We start from the raw sequence: 21,312 nt of genomic DNA, 5'->3' as shown, positions 1-21,312 counted from the left end.
GGCAGGATGTCCAGCATTACGTAATTTTAGGGGGAGGGCGTCATATCGAACGTTACTTATCGTTACATAGGGGGGAGGGGGTCTGAAATCTAGGTTTTTAGCGTTACGTAATTTGTGTACGACGCCAAGAGTGAAATAGTTTCCAAAGAAATGGAAATTTTAGCAATTCTTGATGTTTTATTTGAACTATATCTCGGAAATTCGTTATGGAACCTACTACAAGTAGCACTTTTCTGTAAAGAGGAATAATATAGCTTTCATTTGGAATGATCAGAATTTTGGCCGCCATCTTGGATTATATTAGAAAAATACGATTTTGACCCTGTTCGAAACTGACGATTTTGAATCTGAGATAAGCATTAGAAAACTGAAAAAAATGCTACAGGATGCAAAAAAATAGGTGAGCGTCAATGTTAACCTACCAATTGAACCAATTTTCCGAACGAAGTTTCAAAATAATCAATGCATTCCGCGCAATCAACGTAGTAGTCATTTGCAAAAACTCTTACCTCCAGGGTTTATTTTTGTAATGCGATAAATTTCCGGATATTTATGAGTTTAGTAATAAATTGCTGAACAAAACTGAGAAAAATTCGATTCGAAATTGGGTGCAGGTTAATAATTAGTGTAAACTAGTTCGAAAGAACTGTTCATTCGAAGAGTTCATAGACACTTTTAGTAGTTCATTGAAACAATGCTTAACTCATTTTCTGTCCCTTGAGTAAATTAGTATAAGTAAAAAAAAACTTATTGGGACTATGTCGTATTGCACTTTTGAATCCATAGAATTACCGATCTTAAACCGAAGATTTGGCTGATTGTAAGGTGACGATTCAAAATGTAATTCAATCTCACTATTATACATAGCAAATTGTCATTATTCATCCGATATACTACTTTACCGAAGGAGTTTTACATCACAAAACATTGATCCTTCTTTTTGGACCATAATTCTGTGCTTGTCTTTGTTGCTTCACCATATTGTTTCATTTTACAAAATAAATCTTTTCCCACATTTTAAAAGTGTACGTTCACACTGACGAAAAAGAAAGTATGATCAAAAATACATAAAAACTTTATCCACATCCCGTTTATGAAAAACGATTTTCACATGCACGTAGAGTGGAATTTCCACGAAGAAGTGGAATTTCCACGAAGTGGAATTTCCACAATGAAGAACAGAAATAAATATTAATGAAAATAATTAATATCCACAAGTACAACAAGCCAAGAAATATGTGAAGCAAAATACTTTTCACCACTTTTTTTCCAATGCCAAACTAGTATATGAAGAAATTTTCAAAAGGTATTGGGCTACCAGGAAGAAAGCAAGTAAACAACAGAACTGCAATTAGCAACAGATTTCGTGGCGCATGGTGAAATCGTTGTAAATGCTTTTAATGAATATTTTTGTAACGTTGGACCCCAGTTAGCCTCGACAGTTAATAGTTCCCGTGATATCAACAAAATTGCCAGTTTGTCTCCACTAAATAACTCCAACCCCTGCATAAAAATTTTCATGTCGATCGGTTCAGTAGTTTCCAAGTCTATATGGATTAGACAGACAGACAGGCTTATCGTTTTGATAACAGATCTCTGTACTCACAAAAGCTGCGGATCGGATGAAATCCCAGTATCCGTTCTCAAGCTGCATCACAATGTATTCTCTGTTTTGTTGCGAAATGTCTTCAACCAGTCGATCATTACGGGTCATTTTCTGATTTTTTGAAGATTGCGAAGGTTATTCTTTGCACAAGGGGGTAATACAGCACAGGCCAATAACTGTAGACCAATACCCATTTTACCTGCAAAATGCTTGAAAAATTGTTCGTAATCATAATAAACTAGTTTTTCAAATGTCATGGAGTTTTATTCAGTCATCCGTATGGTTTCCCGCTTTGGATCTAGCACATAAACTGCAGCCTGTGAATTAGTTAACAGCATCTGAAGTGCGTTAGAGTCACGATAGTGTACTTTTCCTAGATTTGAAAAAGGCGTATGATACGATTGACCACGAAGTTCTGTTACGTAAGTTGATTTTTATGGTATTCGGAGAACAGCGAACGATTTGATACGAAGCTACCTTTCATCGGTAATGCAATTTGTAGTTATGAATGATTCTTGTAGTAATGACTTAAATTCCGCTATAGTACCTAAAGGCAGCAACATGGAGTCTCCACTATTCTTAGTCTATATCAATGACCTACCAAACATTGGACTGCATTGAATACCACGTCTGTTTGCTAATGGTCTGTATCCTATGCATCTACTAATTCGAATCAAATTACTCAACAAATGAAGGATTACATGGAGAAACTGCAGATATACTTTGCAGAGAATTTATTATCATTCAACATATCCAAAGCAAAATACATGATTTTTGTTTCCGCCCGCTTCAGATGACTTATGAGTCAACTCTTACACAATCGAAAAAGTTGAGACTTATGAGTATCTAGGCCTAATATTTGACAAGAATCTCACGTAATACAGCAACATGTGTAAGGTTTCCAATTATTAACCAACGAAACAAATGCTTAGCATTTAACATGCAATCAAAACTACAGTACATAATTTCATGCAATCAAAACTACAGTATATAATTTCAATATGGGGGCAGCAAGCAAGTATAAAATTAAGTCACTACAAACTCTCCGAAACCGTTGTTTACCTCAGTTTACCGGACACCTCGTTTGTATTCCACAATTGGATTGTTTGAGAAGGCAGCCACATCTGTCGTGCCAGTAGCAGTACTTCGTGAAAGGCAAAACATAATTTAAAGGCATAAAATTCTGTAGAAAGCATCAACGCACCATAATCAACTAGAACATCACACAACCAATTCACCAGAACTCAGTCTAATCTTGAAACGACGAAAGTAAGTGAAGTGAATTCGGCAAAAGTGCATTTCCGTGCTACGGAAAAGTGCAATACAATGCGCTATCACTTACATTGAGAGACGAGATAACTTTTAAATTTTTTTAAGATTCTTTGTTACGTCTATTGAGACTTTCTATTGAAACTTTCACAATTCTTACGTTAACCCATTCCCCGCATCACCTGACATATAAACTTTGATAACAGTTTGACAAATATACTTGAAATTTCTAACGATGAAAATATTCTAAGCAGTTAGACAACAGATTGGTCTTCAACATGCAATATAGTTTGTGCCAATTATGCATGCGGTTGCTGAGTAATAAGAATTAAAATGCCATTTTTCGATGTAAAAACTGATTTCTCTCCGCGGGGATAAAGTTAAAGAACTCCGATTATGAGTGCGGGAGTACGAGCACTCCCTTCAAAGAGATTTAAGTCTCACTAGGGGTGCAAGGCATTCAAGTTAGTTTAGTTACTAAGATGTTATAATGTTATATATAATTAGATAACATTAGTACGGTAAAAGAGAATAATTGAATTGGAATAAATATATTGTAAATTGGCCGTCCTTGATTATAAAATTGAAATTTTTTTTTTCCAGAAATCAATCCTCACCCTAAATTTTCAACAACCTTAACTTATTCAGAGTTTTCTGTATTGTAAATTATACATAATCATGCTGGAAGTTTCCTAATCGAAACCTCCCAACTGAAGTAATCTCCCCTTGTAAGCTGTTTCACTCAAAAACATGTTATCTGAAACATGCAACAAACAACCATTCTATCCTCCGCCAGGCGAGGTGCCTCGGAGGCAAACCTTGAAACAACCACTTTGGTTCAATTTCAATTACACAAAATACCAAAACCAGATAAGAAATCCATTGCCATTACCGATCGCCGCAGCAAGCGGCTAATCGGAAATTCCCCGAAAGTCCGAACAAAGAACCGCAGACGCAGCACAACCTTCCCCAAGCCAACTGAAAACGGCAGCCGCTTACGACACAATCAGCCATCAGTGGTAATAGGTTGCATCACTCGATCGTATCGTGTGTACAGAAAACCGGACCTCGCACCTTCCCCACGGGCGGCCCAAAACCGGAACCTCCGATGATACGCATGGGCTACTCATCGCTCACCGATCACGTACGCACGCGATGAGAGCAGCTCAGCAAAAACAAAATCGCACTATCCGGAACACCCTGTGCACGACACCGATGAGCAAGGAACTCTCGCTTGACCACCACGAAACGGCCGGCAGGACAACACAAATCATCCCATCAATAAAACATAAAAGCATCACGCAGAAAATTAAATGATCAAACCCCCCGCGCTCTGGTGTTGCGACGAGATTGGCTCACACGCACACAGGCCGCTGCCACCGTATCGTAAAGGTGTAGTATACTGGCTGGACACACAGGACACGCACATTGCGTCCGGCAAAGGATAATGCGCTCATTCTCTTCGGTTCTGCCGCCGCCGGCCGTGATAAAACAACCGGACCGGTACGCACGAACCACAGTCCGGTATGTTCGATTAAAAGAGAGGGGATTTCGACGGTCCAACTGCACCGTGAGACAGAGTGAGACGACCGGTGCTGCCTACTTGGTTGGGATCGTCCCGCTTTGGCACTGCGGAATGGATTATTGCCCCTTACTTTTTAGGATTGATGATTGTGTTCCGATGACGGGTTGATGGGAGAAAGAGAGTCGTGGTGCGTGAAGCGCGCGTTCCGGTGCGTGTACGAATCAATGACGATGGGGTGGTGTTGTTAGGAACCATCATCATCCATGCTAGGAGAGCGTGAGAGAGCGAGTTATGCTCAAGGGGTGAAAGGCTGCGCGCAGGAGCGGGTTTTATGCTGTGGCCGGAGAGAGTGACGAGCGTGCGAACGCGTGTGTTGTGCTAGGTCAGCAAACACTACCACAAGTGGCGGCCAATGTTGGCAAGAGAGAGGGAGAGTGTGCGAGAGCATGTTGTGTGTGCGAGTGTTGGTACGGGTTGATGATTGCTTGCGGGTGCATGGGAGAGAATCGGTGCACAGCATAACAGCGAACGATGGGACAGGACACCCCGTTTTGGGTGGTTTGTTTGCTCACGGTCGACGACGGCTATGTGTTGGTGCGTCAGCCAGCATAGTCATGTGGAAGCAGAGCCCGCAAAGGCAGCAGTGTCATCTCGTCATCCATTGAAAGTGAAACGCGCACTTCAAGAGCAGGACGGGAGTTGATTCTTTTTCGGGGTTTTTGCTTTTATTTTGCTACGGCAGCCAGAGTTACGTTTGCTCTGATTTCGTAACTTCATTCAGTATCCTGCTCTCATCTCGCGTGCCACCACTGGCAACAGCTCCAGCAAGAAGTAGTAGTATAGTACCGAAGCAGTCTATCTCGGTCGCACAGTCGGCTGCTGGACATCAACAACCACGCGACACACACCGCCTCCCTCCGCAACTGCCACGACACCGTCGGATCGGGCCACAAACGAGACTTCAACAGATCAGAAGAAGCGGCGGCCAAAAAATTTTAATGGGTACTTACCTCGCGTGCCATCGTTGACTACCGTCAGTCGTGTATTGATTTTCCCAGCGTGCAGACGTGTACGCTCTCCTTCGGTGTGTTTTTTGGCCACTACCAAATATGATGGTGCATTGAGCAACCCAACAACAGTCAACATACGGATTCAACCAAGCAGAGTGCACCTGAATTAAAACGGAAATTTTGTTGAAATTAAACCAAACACAAACAAGGCACGGCCCAAGTTCCTCCCGCGTGGAAGTCTAGTAGTAGTAGTTATAGTACTAGTACTGAACAGTAGCGGTACTAGCGTTAGTTAATAGCAGATCTAGTTAAGTACTTCGTCAAATGTGATACGCTGAAGATACGCACTGTAAGCAGGGTGTGATCGAAAGTGATTACCGGGGATTACCTACGTGAAAGTTTGTATGTAACCCGGGGATTGAAAACAAAACAAAAATTTTGAACGAGACACAGTGAATTTAGTGTGCAAATAGTGTGAATTTAGTTACGTGTTAGCCGTGTTTTAACAAACCGGGCTAAAATCGGGAGAGCATTTCGGACTCCAGGAGAGTGTTGCTGTAAAATATTGACAGCACAACACAAACAAATCAACCGCCAACCGACCGCGAGATCGGTTTTCGTCATCCAAGCAGGCAATGGCATTGTCATTGCTGCAGGAAGCGCAAACAGCACGAGGTAAGTGCGATTGGGGACACTCCTTACTGGGGGGATGTTAGGGGGAGGCTATTGATTGCAACGTTGGAAAATACATGAAGCATTTAATATAATCGAAAACGAGGGTTTATGACTCTAATCAAGTTATTCAACTTGTTATTTACCCAATTCAAGTCCAATTAAACCAACAATTTATAAAATAAGCAGAAATCAATTTAAAGCAATACTTTTCTTCTGTATGTTGAAAGCGATGACAATAAAGTTTTTGGTTTGTCTAAGTAACTTCTCGAAAATTTCTCACGAATTGTAGCAAAACATTGTTTAGCGCTAAAAATTCGCTCATGCTCACCAATAAAATATGAAATATTCAAGAGTTTAATGTATTAAGTTTTTGTAAAATTTAAATTTTTACAAACTTTGTTGTCTATTAACGAAAAAAATCAAAAATTTCTGTAAACTTTGAAGGTGAATGATAGTTTATCGAATTAAGATTCTTTTCGACCTTCTCTAAAGACTTAAAAAACTGATAATTACAGGTCGGACTCGATTCTCTGGAACATCAAAAAAATGTTCATTCTGGATAACCAAGTTTTCCGGATTACAGAATCATAGAAAAAATATTTGAATTTGCTTTTAACGAACATAAAATAAATATTTCATTTTTTTATTTTGCTTGTATGAAGCAGTGGCGTAACCAGAAATTATTTCTGAGGCGAAAAGGGGTAAAATCTTGAGAAGCAAAAAAAAATAAATCGGCATCGGAATAAAAATTAAAAACGTACACCATAAAAATAAAATTGCGGATAATCGAGTCTAAAATTTCGGATAATCGAATTTCCGGATAGTCGAGTCCGTCCTGTATTGGAAATTCAAACATACCAATCAGAGTTTTTTGGGCTGCTTACAAAAAAAACTCTTCAGGTCCCTATATCCTATAAAAATTAATTCAGAAATAAACCTGCAGCTTTTGGTTTATTGGGTCATCAAAAATTATTATCCTTCATCCTTCGATTAAGCCGGACAAATCGTGTAGTACACAGTTTATTGTTAAAATGATCACAAGTCGTTTCATTCGAAGTTTTCCGAATGTTTCGAGTAAATGTTGTGAGCATAGACTTAAATTTTCACTTGCTTGCTCGTGAAAAAGCACAGGTTTCATTTTATAGTTGTTCTGCCATTTTTAATTAATCTACTCATAGACGCCATTTTGATGGTTACTGCTAACTAATTCTTGCTCATGTCCATTTTCATATTTTGATTTGATTTTCATTGACAAATGCTTTTCGTTAAAAGTCATTTTACTTCTAGTAGATTAGTATAAAGCATTCGATTTTCCATTTTTACTAATTTTCTGTTACTAGAAAAATAAACAAGGTATTAGACTTCCTGTAAGGGATATTACAGAGGCTGATAAAGGTCACATTTGATGAGAATAACACTCACACGCATATGTCCTAATGTTAATCTACTCAGAGTTATTTGATTTCGAGTTTCTTCTTACTTAAAGTGGCCGTAGCATCAAAAGTATTTCACTTTGAGTGAACCTATTGGTTTCGTTTCAAAGCCAAGAAGAATTTTCTATTTGATGCAGCCTACATGTCTAAATAAATGTGAAAAATAACATTTTGTAAGCAAAAACTATCAATATTTACTATAATATTTTGGAAGAAACAACTATTTTAAAGGTATTTTCATGTTTTTTCACGAAAAACGTACTTTGCATTACTATTTCTAAGCTCAAAATGAACGTTTTAGGCCGCTCTACAGTTTGATTTTTGACACTAATTCTCTATCTACTGTAGTTTCTAAGAAAACATTAGATTAAACTTGAAACAGTAATACTTTTGAACATTTTTGTTTCCAAAATATTATTTTTCACATTTATTTACACATGTAAAGGCTGTATCTAGTAGGAAATTTTTCTCAGCTTTCAATATTAGAATAGATATAAAGTTAGGGCCACACCAAGAAAAAGTATTCAAGAAATTTGAAATTGTCATAACTATGAGTAGATTACATTAGGATATATGCGTAGAAGAGTATATACATTCAGCGAAATCATTCTCATAGAATCCAGTAACCAGTAACCCAGAAAATTCAACAGTTGTAAAGATCCAAATAAAATATAAACGTGGGACGGAATCCAAGCATGGACCGATGGCTTCCTCCTGCATACTACCGCATTTCGGGAATGCCTCATAGAATATTATTACTTTTCAACTAACCTGCAAATTTTTATTCTGAACCTGCTAAACCAGCATCAGAGCACTTCATGCATTCAATTTACACATTTGGTTTCACCGTGAAACATTTGAAACGATTCAATCTTGCTATTTTTCACATTAACGCGAAAAATCGGCTGAAATGGGCTAAAACTTGCTTCTAAAGTGTAGCGCCTCGCAAAATTCCTGTTTTTGCTTTTTTCTAGTTTCAAGTCAACTGCGTGTGTCAAATTTTGCGTCAGTGTTGTTAGCACTGCCAGCAGCAGGCTGCGCTAGCATATAGAAATGTTCAAATTGTTATGATTCTGTTGAATTTTATGGCATCAAAAATATTAAAAATTCGGCAACCAATCAATATTAGAATAAAATATTCCTTGAATTGCGTCCCGTTTTAACTTAAGAAACAGAAACTTCCGTACTAAGCCGATGCTTGATTAGCCACAACTCAAGTTCAGTACTTTTAGAACATTCTAAAATAAACGTTTTCAGTGTAATTTGAACATTCCAGCTTCTGACGCGATTCCTCCCCCATTTACTCAAAGTAGCTTAACCCATTTTATGCTTTTTTCTTTGTATCACCCTTTTTTCGCGAAGTAAACCGATCTCATATTATTTTCTTTAAACACGTGCGAAACAACAAATCAATCGTCTCCTTCCTTTTTCCTTCGGTACATGCTTTGACAGCTCTACTGTGCTCACTTTCTTCACCGCAAAGTGTTAATTTTTGCCATTGCAAAGTTAAGTTCCATTTCATACTCACCAAACGCCGCCGATCGTCGAACCTAACCTCAAACTACCCGCTTTTCTCGGCTTCGTAATAAATCAAATTAATGCCACTTTTAATTATTCAAACTCTTGTTGTGTGTTCGAAGAAATTCCGGTGAACTGCGGTCGGATACCGTCGGCGATTCACAAAAAAAAAAACAGTTCAACAGCAACCGCCTACTACATTTTTTTTCGCCAAGCAAACCCCGAACGACAAAAGAAGATGACCGATCGGCTGCTGCTGCGGCAGTGTTGCCGCTCGTTGTGAATGCGACTCAGATTGCGCGGCCGCCGCCCATCATCATCAGTCGGACACTGTTTGTTACGAGTTACCCGTTACGAGTCAGCCCAGAACAGTCAGCGGCAACGGTGCAAAATTTAATCGGATTCTGAAATTAAATATTGTTACTAAATTGCTCTGACCTTTGCCGCCGCCTGGTGTGTGTGTGAGAGCGCGGCGCGTATTGTAAAACACAAAATTCCAAGCGGCCGACGCACTCTTTCTGTTGTGTTCACCATCCACAAGCCGTTATCGCCATGCTAATTTTGCTTCTCCCCTTCTCGCAGCAGCGAGAAGAAATAAAAATTTAAATATCTTCTTAAATATATAGCTATGTACACACCCCAGGGATGAGACGCGGTGGGTGGTGGGTGGCGAATCATCCACCCCTTTTACTGGAAAGCATCGCTTTACCGTAGAGAAGGCAAACGAAGAAAAAAAAACGGTAACGAACGGCGTAATTAGTTTGAATAAGGGTTATTTTCTTTTAATCTTGCAACAGCTCCGTGTTTCCCCAATCACCCCGTCTCTATACATAAGCCGTGTCGAAATGGCGACGGCTGCGACGAAGAAAGGACTCGAGTCGATTCTATCCAGCAGCACCAGCAGCAGCAGTCAGGTTTACTCTTCCAGCTTCCTTATTAAGTATATAAACGAAGAAATGAAGTCGAAACAGGAGTTTGGGGCTGCTGTGACGACGGCTGATTTACGCGTGGGGCACCGCCACATTTCACGTACACACCTCCTCCCCTCAATGACTTTCTTTGTGCTCCCGTAGCACAAGTTCGCGAAAAACCGCTTCGCTTTTATCCTTGTCTTTCGCTGCCAGGAACGAAAGTCCCTGCTGCTGCTGCACGCCAAAATCGAGCATGATTGATGGAATGGGTTAAAGTAATAATCAAATGGGAGGCATTTTTTCTTCATTTGTTCGCTAAAATGAGCTTCTTTATTCGACTCTCGGAGGAGGCGAATAAAGAGGAAAGGGTTTCTTTTTCCTTGTGCGAAGTTGAAAAAGTAAAAGCTTTCACTGCGTGCGTGCCTCGCGCCGCCGAAGGAAAGCGTAAGAGAGCAAAAACTCACCACAAAAAGCCATAAAAAAGGGGTGAAATCATAAACACATAGTAATAAAATTATAAATAAAGGATTAGCTTTGGTTTTTCGGTGTTGTTCCGGGCTGAACAAAACGAATCGATAAAAATGGTTGTCTTGGTAACTGGGAAGCGCCAGTTCTTTCGAAGAAAAAAAAAGAATGTAGAACCAACTTAACCGTCGTCGTCGTCGCCGTTCATTTTTCACTTGCCGTCGGCACTTGGCGATGCGGCTGGCCACGTCCACATCCTGTCATTAGGCTTACGGCTCGAGCAGCAGATTTTCCCATGCATCTGCAGCATGGCGAAAGACGGACACGGCAGGACTCGAATTACCGGCCACCATATGTAAATAAATCATTTCACACTCATCCTTCCTGGAGCGGCTCGATTTACTCGCAGCATTTCCCGTGCCGCACAAGCAAATCTTGCGGAAACAAGTACAATGTTTTCCCGCGTGATTCCATGTACCGGCAATTCCGGGGTTGCTCGTTCTCACACATGTCTACCCGTTCCGGAAGCCGGTGATTTTCGCGTAAAAGCGAAAGTTGTGTACACACACATTCATGCTACCGGAGGATCCTTTCTGACGTAGCACGTGTGTGGAGACGACAAGAACGTGCTGACAATTCAAACCGTCTAGTCAAGAAAGGGGGGAATCCTCTCCCCTTGCCAGCCTGCAGCAGCAACGACGTGTGGAAGGGGTTTTTGTTTTGCTTCCTGATTCGCACACACGACGAAAGGCCGGGCGCTCTCACACACGCTCACCCGTAAAGGGCTGAGAGAGCGAAATCCTTTCGAACACACGGCACATATGAGCACGGGTTAGTAGGTTATGTGTGCTCTACGATGGTTTGTTTACGTTTCCGAAGTTGATTCATTCATGCGAGCGCACACCACAGTGTGCACCAAGCTGAAGCGTTTGATTGCACCTCACAGCAGGGCTTGCTGCGATATCTTGCTATCGTTCAGCGAGGCACGGCTGGGCAGTCACTCTAGCAGCGGGGAGGCTTTAGCGATTGCTAAGTAAACAACCCCTCCAGCCGACCGGAAACGACAACGAAACTATAATTTCCAACTTGAACAATCAGCTGCCGTTCTGGCGATGTATCGGATATCACCGTATTGCTTATTTTGTCAACTAATTTAATCCCAAAACACACTCAACGCGAGACAGTCGAGAAAAAAATCGATAGCTTTTTAGATGCTTCACTTCGTTTTTCCCCTTCATTCGCCCGTAGCGAACAGCACGGGCTTCGCACCAAATCAAATTATTAATTCCGTTTTTCGCTTTCCGTTACAGGATTAGCCGCCGTTCGTTCCCTGCAAAGCATGAAACGTGAAGACGATCGTAGTATGTCCGTGTCGCCGCCGTTGACCGGTCAGCATCATCACCATCTTCAGCAGCACCACCATCATCTAGGTATGAGCTTGAATCCCAGTCCTAACATCTTCGGAGGTTATCATCCGACGGCTTCGGCAATGGGCATGTTGGCACCACAGCTACTAGCCGCCAACCAGACGGCAGCCGCCCTGATGGCCGCCAACCTGCCGATGTCCTTGAGGGCAACTTTGGCCACCGGCCTGTTCCCGCCCCATCCGGCCTTGTTTGGAGCCTGGGCCCCACCAACACCGAACAGCAACAACAACAGTCCACCGCCACCCCAAAGCCCCATCTCGCCTGCTCTAAGCCAAAAGAGCTCCAAATCTCTCAAACTCACCGCCAACAACAACCACATCGTATCGACCACTTCGGAAATCCTACCTCAACAGAAGAAGCTTGCAAAGCGGAAACAAATCTCTCTCAAACCCGAATCTGCACTGCTTCAGATGCCCGGCCAAACCATGCCCGTCGATATCCCCAACATGGACATGGTCAGCCCGGGCCCTATCTCACCGCCTACCTCTGGCTCGTCGCCCCAATCTAACGGAAGCCTCGAAATGCCACCTGCCATCACTACCTCGACAAGGGATCCCTCCCGTGATAAGGTTTTCACCTGCAAGATCTGCAACCGCTCTTTCGGCTACAAACACGTCCTCCAGAATCACGAGCGAACCCACACCGGCGAGAAACCCTTCGAATGTCCCGAGTGCCACAAACGCTTCACCCGGGATCACCATCTGAAAACACACATGCGACTGCACACCGGCGAGAAACCCTACTCTTGTACCCACTGTGATCGCCAGTTTGTCCAGGTCGCGAACCTCCGACGGCATCTGCGAGTGCACACCGGCGAGAAACCCTACGAGTGTGAAATGTGCGAACAAAAGTTCAGCGATTCCAACCAGCTGAAGGCTCACATGCTCAGCCACAGCGGTCAGCGGCCATTTCATTGTGATAGGTGTAACTCCAGTTACCGCCGGCGGCACCATCTGCTGCATCACAAGTGCGGCATCACGAGTCCACCGACGCCCGCCATCAGTCCATCGATGTCGCTCTGCGATCAGAAATCCGGCTGCTCCGAAGTGTCGGACCTCTCGATGGAACTCAAACCTCCCGTCTTGCTACATCAAAAGCTTTCCGGCCTATCGCTTCCGTTGGACTTCAGCTCACCGGACGCCCGCAGCCACCATCATGCGGCCGCCATCGATCTGCGATCGATCCGAACGCCCCAGCAGATCACTCACATCAAAACCAGTCTACCGGAGCAAACGGAACCGGAAGACCTCAGCATGCATTCGCCCCGCTCTCCAGTCACCATGGAAGAACTGGAAGAGCTGGACGATGCCGCCTCGCTGTACCTGAAGCAGCGCCAGCAAAAACTGGCTCTTGCCGCCGCTGCTGCGATGGCCGCCGCCACCAACGGACCAGCCCAACGTCACGGTATGGAATCATAAATGCCCTCCTTTTTCCTCCTGTCCCAAATAAAAACCTCCCAAATAATAACGTGTTGTTGTCAACGGATACCAAATAATCGAACAATGCCAAGAGAAAGTAAAAAAAGTAGCTTAGTTAAGTGAAAAAGCCATATATATGAAGCATATATTTAAAAATCAAAGAAAACCTATATATATACATGCATATATTGATAATCTACCCCCCAAGGCTAGCAATTGGTAGTAATCGTCCCCTCTCTCCTTCACAATGCGAAAATCGACCAAGGTCTGGCCGCCATTTTGTGTTTCATCGAGCGAAAAAAACTGTACATATAATTTCCGTCAGCACACCCTTCCCTTGTAGCAGCCCACAACAGAAAAAAATTCACCCAAAAAGCAACACAAAATGGCGACTGGTTTGTCATTTCGTATCTGATAAAACCAATCGCGGGAAGAAATCGCTAAAAAACAATGTGTACAAAACACGGGTTTCACAGTCTAATCAGGGATTTTTACTGACCTGTCACCTGTCAGAAACCAACTGCTTTTGTTATGTTTACTTTATTTGTTTCCAATTAAAAAAACAAAACACATACACACTGAACTAGACGTAAACCCGAACGACGATTAATAGAAATGGTATGCAAGTTCCTCCGAAACACACAGCAGGCCACGGGCAGTAGGGATGAGATGAAAAAGAAAGTAAAGTAAAAAAAAAGGTGCAAATGATAAACATTGAAAAAGTCGAAGATGGCCTCGAAATGGAACCAGCGAGCGGTGCCTGGTATGGCAGCGAAATTAAGTTGTTATATACGTATATATGTGTTTTCCAATGCTCCGGGAAACAGGAAAGTTTTGAGCTTAGGTTTAGAGCGGTTTTCGGTTGGTTTATTTCCTCTAGGATAAATGTGGTCTGATGTAATCCGATAGAATCTCAACGAAAAATCATTCTAGTTTTTTTTTTTTTGAACTTTTTTTTGAAAGTTGGTTCTAGACACAGAAAACAAAAACAGCGAACAATCAAAATTCGAGTATAGTGACAAAAAACTAAGACAGCTTTCGAAAGCTTTTAAAACTGTATATTTCTATTTTCTGTTTATTTTAGGTGGAAAAAGTTATTCAAAATAAAATATTTAAATTTATTATAACAGTGGAAAACTTTCGTTGTTATTATTTCTTGTGTTATTCCTAGGTTTGTTATATCACATTTGGTTCCCTTTTAAGTTCGTTTTATTGGTTCTCCATTGGTTCACACACTTTTTCAAACTATTGCTGAACTTCTCCAAAGGAAAGCCAGAAACCAAAAAAAAAGATAGAATCCCAAAATTTGCCTTTCGTGCATTCTTGTCCCTACTCACAGCCTTTGTTCGGTCAAAACTAAGGTTAACTTAATCTGATTGAATAATATTTATACTAAAAAGATCAATTGCTCGCTCGCAAGAGGCCGCCGCTTCCGATGGCGGGTAAAAGTTCTTGCTGCATGTGCATAGTTTTATTTTAAATTATTTAGCTATTGAAAGGAACTGTTGAGGCCAAGTGTTATGTAAATTTGAAACGAATATCGATGAAATTGATTGCAAGCCAGTAATATTAGATAAAAAAAACAAATCAGAATAAGCTTGAGTCGAACTGAGGCCGAATCTGGTGAAATATAAATAGTAGCGAATAAGCTTCAAATCAAATTAAATATGATTGGAAATTTTTTTTATTCCTATATTCTTCTACATGGCACTTGTTTTTGTATTTTTTATTATAATTTTAATATTTTCCAACTCACACTACTTGTTCGATAGCAACCAAAAATAGCTTTAAATTTGAACAGTGCTAATACACTTGCCCTACTGTTCCCAGTCCTTTGCTAGTCGTCAGTCGGTATTCAACTGATTCCAAATCAACACAATGCATTTCATATTTCAAGATTTATTTCCATACACGGTCAAAATCCCCTCCGTCCGCTAAAAAAAGGAAACTCATTCCGAGCTCCCATACTCAAGCTATAATCATTCATGTTCATTGTCCGATAACATGCCGGGGGCCGGAGAAAAGAAGTTCGGGGGATCAAACCTCCTACCTTTTCTGCAAGCAGAAAAGCGAGAAATTTTTTTTTTTTAAGCCGGGACATCATCCGACTGTCATCGCCAGGCCGAGAAAAAAAGCCTAACCCCCGGCGGTTTGTCAACCCCCAAACGATTTCAATTTCCGCTCCGTCAGGACACCGTACTAAACTATCCTTTTATAGTATCGCATACCAGAGCACAGCGCCCACACCGCATCCTTTCACACCAACTCGAATCACTCATCGGACATCAATTCAGGCGTGTTCTACATATGTTGAACATTTCCCGGTTCCTCGGTTCGTCCTTTCGCCTGCTGCGATTGCAAATTGTTACCAAATTTGCACATCTTTCCAGTCCGACCCAAGGTCACCCTATCAGCCAAAACGGACACTCTCCTTTGTAGCCAGCCTGCCGTCCATAATCCGGAATTCAACCCGTAGTTTATTATACAGATTTTTTGATGATGTTCCGGGTAGGATTTTGGTGCTTCACTTCCAGACAGCGACACAAAGGCATCGAACGCCGGCCAAGTGTGATTCAATAACAGCAATATAAAATAACAATTTATTGATATCAATCCTTTCATCCTCGCTGCCTACTGAGCCTAGTTGGGATCACCCTTTTTTTTCTTGTTAAGCGTGCATGTATGTGCGGCAATCGGTGGTTTTCGCTGCTAAAAAAAGGGTCAGGGCCAGGGTGAAAGTCCTCGCAGCCTGCTTGGGACAGGGTGGCAGACTAGCAATCTTCTCAAGCGAGGAGCGAAGATGACGTAAGGCATTATTTTGCTTGGCACCCTGTGAAAAATTTTTGATGTGGGTATTTTTCCAGCTGCATGCGAATTAGATTTCGCAACCGAAGGGTTGATCTATTTCGATCCCAGACGAGGAATCGAGGGATAAAGGATTCAGATGAATGTCAGCGGATGGGCATAATTTACTCCCCGGTCAAGAGTGGTCAAGTGGTCAGGATTTGAGATGGGATAAAGGATTGAACCCCTTGAAACCGGCAATAAATAGCGACCGTTTACAACAAGGCAGGCAACTGAATTAAAAAACGATCGAAATTTGACTGTAATTTTCGCGAAAACTCTCAGTTTCAACAACGAAATGAACGCACCTTGATTCTATCTGCAAAAGTCTAGGAGCAAAGCCCAAACTCAAACTCCTGCTGGTTGCTTCTCACTTTCGAACCGTAAACAGCCAGGAAGGACACAACCCCTGCCGGGTGACCTGTTCTAGTTTCGTGTCACATACATTCAGAGAACGTTATGGGGAAGAAGAGAAAAAAAAAACCTAGACAATCAGCAGAAGAAACAAACAAAAAATCACTCGTGTACTCGTGTTTGCTAATGTCATAAAAACTTGTCCAGGGGTTTCAAGGGAACGAAAAACCGATACGAAAAGCACATCGCAAAAAAGTGGCCCATTTTAAATGTTCCGGAATAATTTTCTAATTATTTTACCACACCGAACCTAGGACCCAGTGCGTGGGTGTGTTGCCGTTTGCATAAGTGTGCGTGCATACCCTTGGTTGCAGTTCTGAAGGGTTGTAAACTTTCTCGACCGCTGACTGTACGGTACGGTACGGTACAAAAATTTATGGTTTATTTGCTCACTATTTATGGCCACAACTAGAGCGGGAAAGCAGTTTTTGGGCCTACCAGCCAGAACCGGACGAAGGACGGCAAACTGTGCTGTCGTAATGTTGGTTTTTGTGTAGATGCGAAAAGTTGGCTTCCCGGGAATCGGGCGAAGGAAACGGTAAAGCAAAGGATACGGTTAAATTTGCAAAATTTCTAGCTGGTTTTCGATGCACTCCAAGGTCGATGCTCGAGGCTACTTAGAGTCTCATCTATACCAGCAGCAGTGAACGGAAAGTGATTTATGCAAGACTACAGCTTGTGTGCAAATTTTTTATTGCTCTGTGACATAACGGTGACCTACCAGACAGATTGATATTAATGATTCATTCAGCATTGGAGTGGGATTTTTTAACCTTGAAAATCTGTTATTGGTTCACGTTTAACCTTTTTTATAATAGGTCTCAACATATTATTTCTTTTCAGTCCGATTACTTTTTACCACAGTTGAATTGCAAAATTTGGCAACAACAATCTTCTAGTCTCTATTCTTTTGTAACTTCTGAAGGTTCTTCAGCAGTTTCGAGATTATTTTCTGCAACTTCCGACGACATCAAATGAAAATGTTTTAGCTCTTTTTCAACGATATTGAGCCCTTGATTTCCTTTATACACCTTTTTGCCCTCAACTGAAATGTTTAGCCTCACTTTGGATTCATAAGCGCGTAAAATTACGCCGCAAGCAACATTCTGGGTGAGGGGTGCAAATAAAAATACCAAAAACATCGTGAGCGTCACGGAAAATGTCCAAATTCAAATGCTTATAACTCAGTCAGTTTTCAACGGAATTTCTTCAGTCTTGTAACATTTAATTGGAAAAATGATAAAGCGTCCGACAAGTGGGAAAATCATGATTTTCTGATTCTGAAAAATGTAGTACCTTGTTTGGAATGCAAATTTTGTCCAATCAGAGCTAAAAACAAGGTCAACTACTAGTCAATGTGGTGATTCTGGGAACCAGAATGATACTCAGAGGCTGGAACTTGAACCCAGACACTATTTTGAAACTGAGTCTGCAATAGCCGAATGCCACCCAACATGGATATTTCCGAAATCAGAATGATGCTTAGAAACCGCAAATCAACTCAAAACGCCATTTCGATGTTCAAGATGGTTTCCAGAGAACTGTCAAAAATGGCTGAACACCACCTAATATAGGTACTTCTGAAACCGAGATGATGCCCAGAGGTAGAAAACAGTCCAGTCATTTTGAAATCCAAGACAGTAACTTTCGGGTTCCGAAAAAAAGCCAAAAACGATCAAATAGCCCCAATATGGGTATTTCCGTAATCGAAATTATTAACAAAGGCCAAAAATTGACCACTTAGACCATTAATTTTTGTAAATCCAATATTGTGACTTCCGGTTTCTATAAAACAAAGAAAAAAGAGAGATGAAATAGGAATCGAGTGTATTCCTCAATGTGTTGCAAAAATACGTTGATATAAGACAGGTTGCGGTCGTTTCTCATACACAACCTTAAGTTTTAAGCAATTTTGAAACGTTTTTCTCGCAAATAATTTTCAATTTTGCTTTGCATTTGAAAATATGATCCTAAATCTATTGATGTCAGTGGTACTATCGTGGAATCTCGACTGCATCGAAATTGTTCGTATGGTTTAGTTCATACCTGTGCAATCGATTATTTCGTGTGAAATCGGAAGCGAGTATCTCAACCCCGTTTGTTAACTTGAGCGGTGTACCTCAAGGAAGCAACTCGGGGCCGTTGCTTTTTACAATATTTTGAAAAGATGTGGGTATTTTATTTGGTGATGGATGTAAACTCATATGCGCGGAAGACCTGAAACGTCGTGGATTGCATAAAAGATTGTCATTGTTTGCAGCAGTTGCTGGATATTTTTGTAGAACAATGCCATCGTAATGAACTGATTGTCAGTGTTCCCAAATGGTCTGTAATGACATTTCATCGGAACTCGCAGCTTATAATGTTTAACTACCACATCCATGGAGTGGTTAAAGAGATAAATGACTGGGAGTGATATTAGATAGAAATCTCTCCGCTGCCAGTTATGATCCGCCGTCACCTTTATGGCGATCGATGCAACCTTATCAATCTTGACACCCTAGCTCGATGACGGAAAATCCAGGAGTCAACATTTGTCGCTTTTGAACAATGGAGTAGAAAAAAAACCTAATAAAGCTAGGTCATTTATGCATGCTCCCTTATCTAGTTCTTCATCAGCCTTGCGGTCGTAGCTTTGCATACAACCCTTTGTTTGCTTTTTGACGATAAGGAGATGCTCTAACAAAAACTGTGCAGTAACCATCAACATTATTTTCGAGTGACTTCGACCCAATTGAACTATGGTCCTCTTCAGGGTTACCATACATTTAAAAGGAATAAAAATCTGAAAAAAAGTTCAAAATTTAGCGCTTAAGACCATCAAATTGATTAACCCTAACGTTTGCATTACAGTCGAATCGCTTTATAACGACATCTGAGGGGGCCGTCGTTATAGAAAAATGACGCAATAAAACGAATAATTTTGATGAATATGAAGCAGAAGGGACCATTGAGAATGAGCTATAGAAAGATTGGTCGCTATCTAATTGATATTCGACTGTACATTTCGGTTGATGATGAAAAAACTAAGACAGATAATTGAGTTTGATAAATTTAAGCCCTTGCAGGCAGCCTTCCAGCAGTTAACCGGAACATTCGCCGTGAGTTCTTTCTACGTTTTATTCATCAATTTCTCGTCAGTTTTCGCGACAAAATAGTTGGAGTAAATCTTACGCTTCAGGTTTGATCAGAAATTCTCAATGGGCCGCAGGTGGGGGACGTTGGGTGGGTTTTCCGACTGGGGTACCACATCTATTTTCAGCCGCTCCATCTTCTTCAACGATCGCTTCGAGTGATGGGCTGACACCAAACCCGGCCAAACACCGCGTCCTCGCCCTTATGGTATTTTTTGATGGATGTCGCAACTTCCGGTAGGCACTTCGTACTGTAAATATCCCCATTTACGGCCAGTTCGGAGTGAAAAGAGAGCGGCTTTGACATCCCCTTATCGCTGATTGTCAACCACAGCAGCACTTTCTTGGGAAACTTGGTATGTGAAATGAACTTCACCTCGAAGCTCACTTCCTTCGTGTGGGAAGTAGTATACGGTGTGCCCTGCCAGTCGTTGCCATCCAAAGTGAGACAGGTCTCGTCATCCATCACCATCGCCACGTCGCAAGTTGCCGGTGAAATCGACTTGACAATCCATGTCCATGTTCGCCAGGTATATTTTCACTGTTTAGTCGGCTACACCGACCTCCCGACCAAGCGCAGCGATGTAGCCCCTTTTCCCTTGATCTTTCTCTTCAGCATCCTTCGAAGCTTCTTGTCGCTCAGGGTCGTCGGCCGTCCGGAACCGGACATTCTTTCGATGCTCTGATTATTGTCCAATACTGCCAAGATATTGTCGATTTCGGAACGGGCGTACCCGGCGTCTACAGGGTGCCGCACGATAGCCGTTTTCGACACGGTGGGTGCCGTTCTTTGAACGTGCACACTTACTGTTTTCGCCATCACGGTTCGACGCCATCACGGAGTTCGACTGATAGAGCTGTCAATTTTATTCTGCTAACTCATGGGTTACTATAAAAGATGTTGCATGGGTAGCTTCGTCAGTGCGTATGAATATAAACTAGTCAGCCTATACACCAGAGAGACGCCGAGACACTCACCGTTAAGGCAACTGTCAACATCAAAACGGGCGATCTGTATAATTTTGTATTGCCGTTATCCGTTTTGATGTTGACAGTTGCCTTAACGGTGAGTGTCTCGGCGTCTCTCTGGTGTATAGGCTGACTAATATAAACCCATGGAAAATCGGCAATTTTTGTCATTTTATTTTTTAATGCAACCGTTATCAAGAGTATTTCTATTGCAGGAAATACATTGACATAAGAAATGGGTCATTCCATATGAAGTGACTACGAAAAAGCACAAACTTGGACACGACCATCACAGATTTTGCTCAAAGTTGGGAGAATTATTCATCTACTATCACTTTGGAGAAATCCCAAATTTGGTGTCGATTGGAATACCCCCCGCTCTTTGGGACCCCCCTGTTTATTGCAAAGTCACGCATTTTTTGTTCAAAATCTCTTTTTTCTTTTTCTTACAATTCACATATTCCCGAGGTATTATGAGCCAATCTCGAGATATAACATTTTTACGAAAAAAGTTGTAAACTTCGTAATTAATTTTTTTTTACAATTTATAGACGTGAGACACCCGGAAAATGGTGATGGGTGAATTTTGATGAAAATAAACCAAGGAATCCAGAAAAAATACTATTTTTGACCGGAAGTGTTGCCAGATAGATTATTTTTGTATTTTAAAACTAAATTTGCATTTTTCGGCAAA

The 21,312-nt window shown here is 41.6% G+C and overlaps 2 protein-coding genes across 2 annotated transcripts in view; both read left to right on the top strand.

Annotated features, from left to right (window-relative positions):
* The window catches only part of LOC129725599 (magnetosome-associated protein MamJ-like), a 141,183-nt gene that overhangs the window by 74,696 nt on the left and 45,175 nt on the right, over positions 1–21,312 (top strand). The gene's annotated exons all lie outside the window — the stretch shown is intronic.
* LOC129725598 (protein krueppel-like) lies at positions 5,059–20,461 on the top strand. Its single transcript, XM_055681602.1, has 2 exons — positions 5,059–6,085; positions 11,723–20,461. Exons 1-2 carry the CDS (start codon positions 6,046–6,048, stop codon positions 13,255–13,257), a joined length of 1,575 nt encoding a protein of 524 aa, XP_055537577.1. The 5' UTR covers positions 5,059–6,045; the 3' UTR covers positions 13,258–20,461.

The sequence above is a fragment of the Wyeomyia smithii genome, chromosome 2 (assembly GCF_029784165.1).
Source record: "Wyeomyia smithii strain HCP4-BCI-WySm-NY-G18 chromosome 2, ASM2978416v1, whole genome shotgun sequence".
Classification (NCBI taxonomy): Eukaryota; Metazoa; Arthropoda; class Insecta; order Diptera; family Culicidae; genus Wyeomyia; species Wyeomyia smithii.
This window is presented reverse-complemented; position numbering and strand designations above follow the sequence as displayed.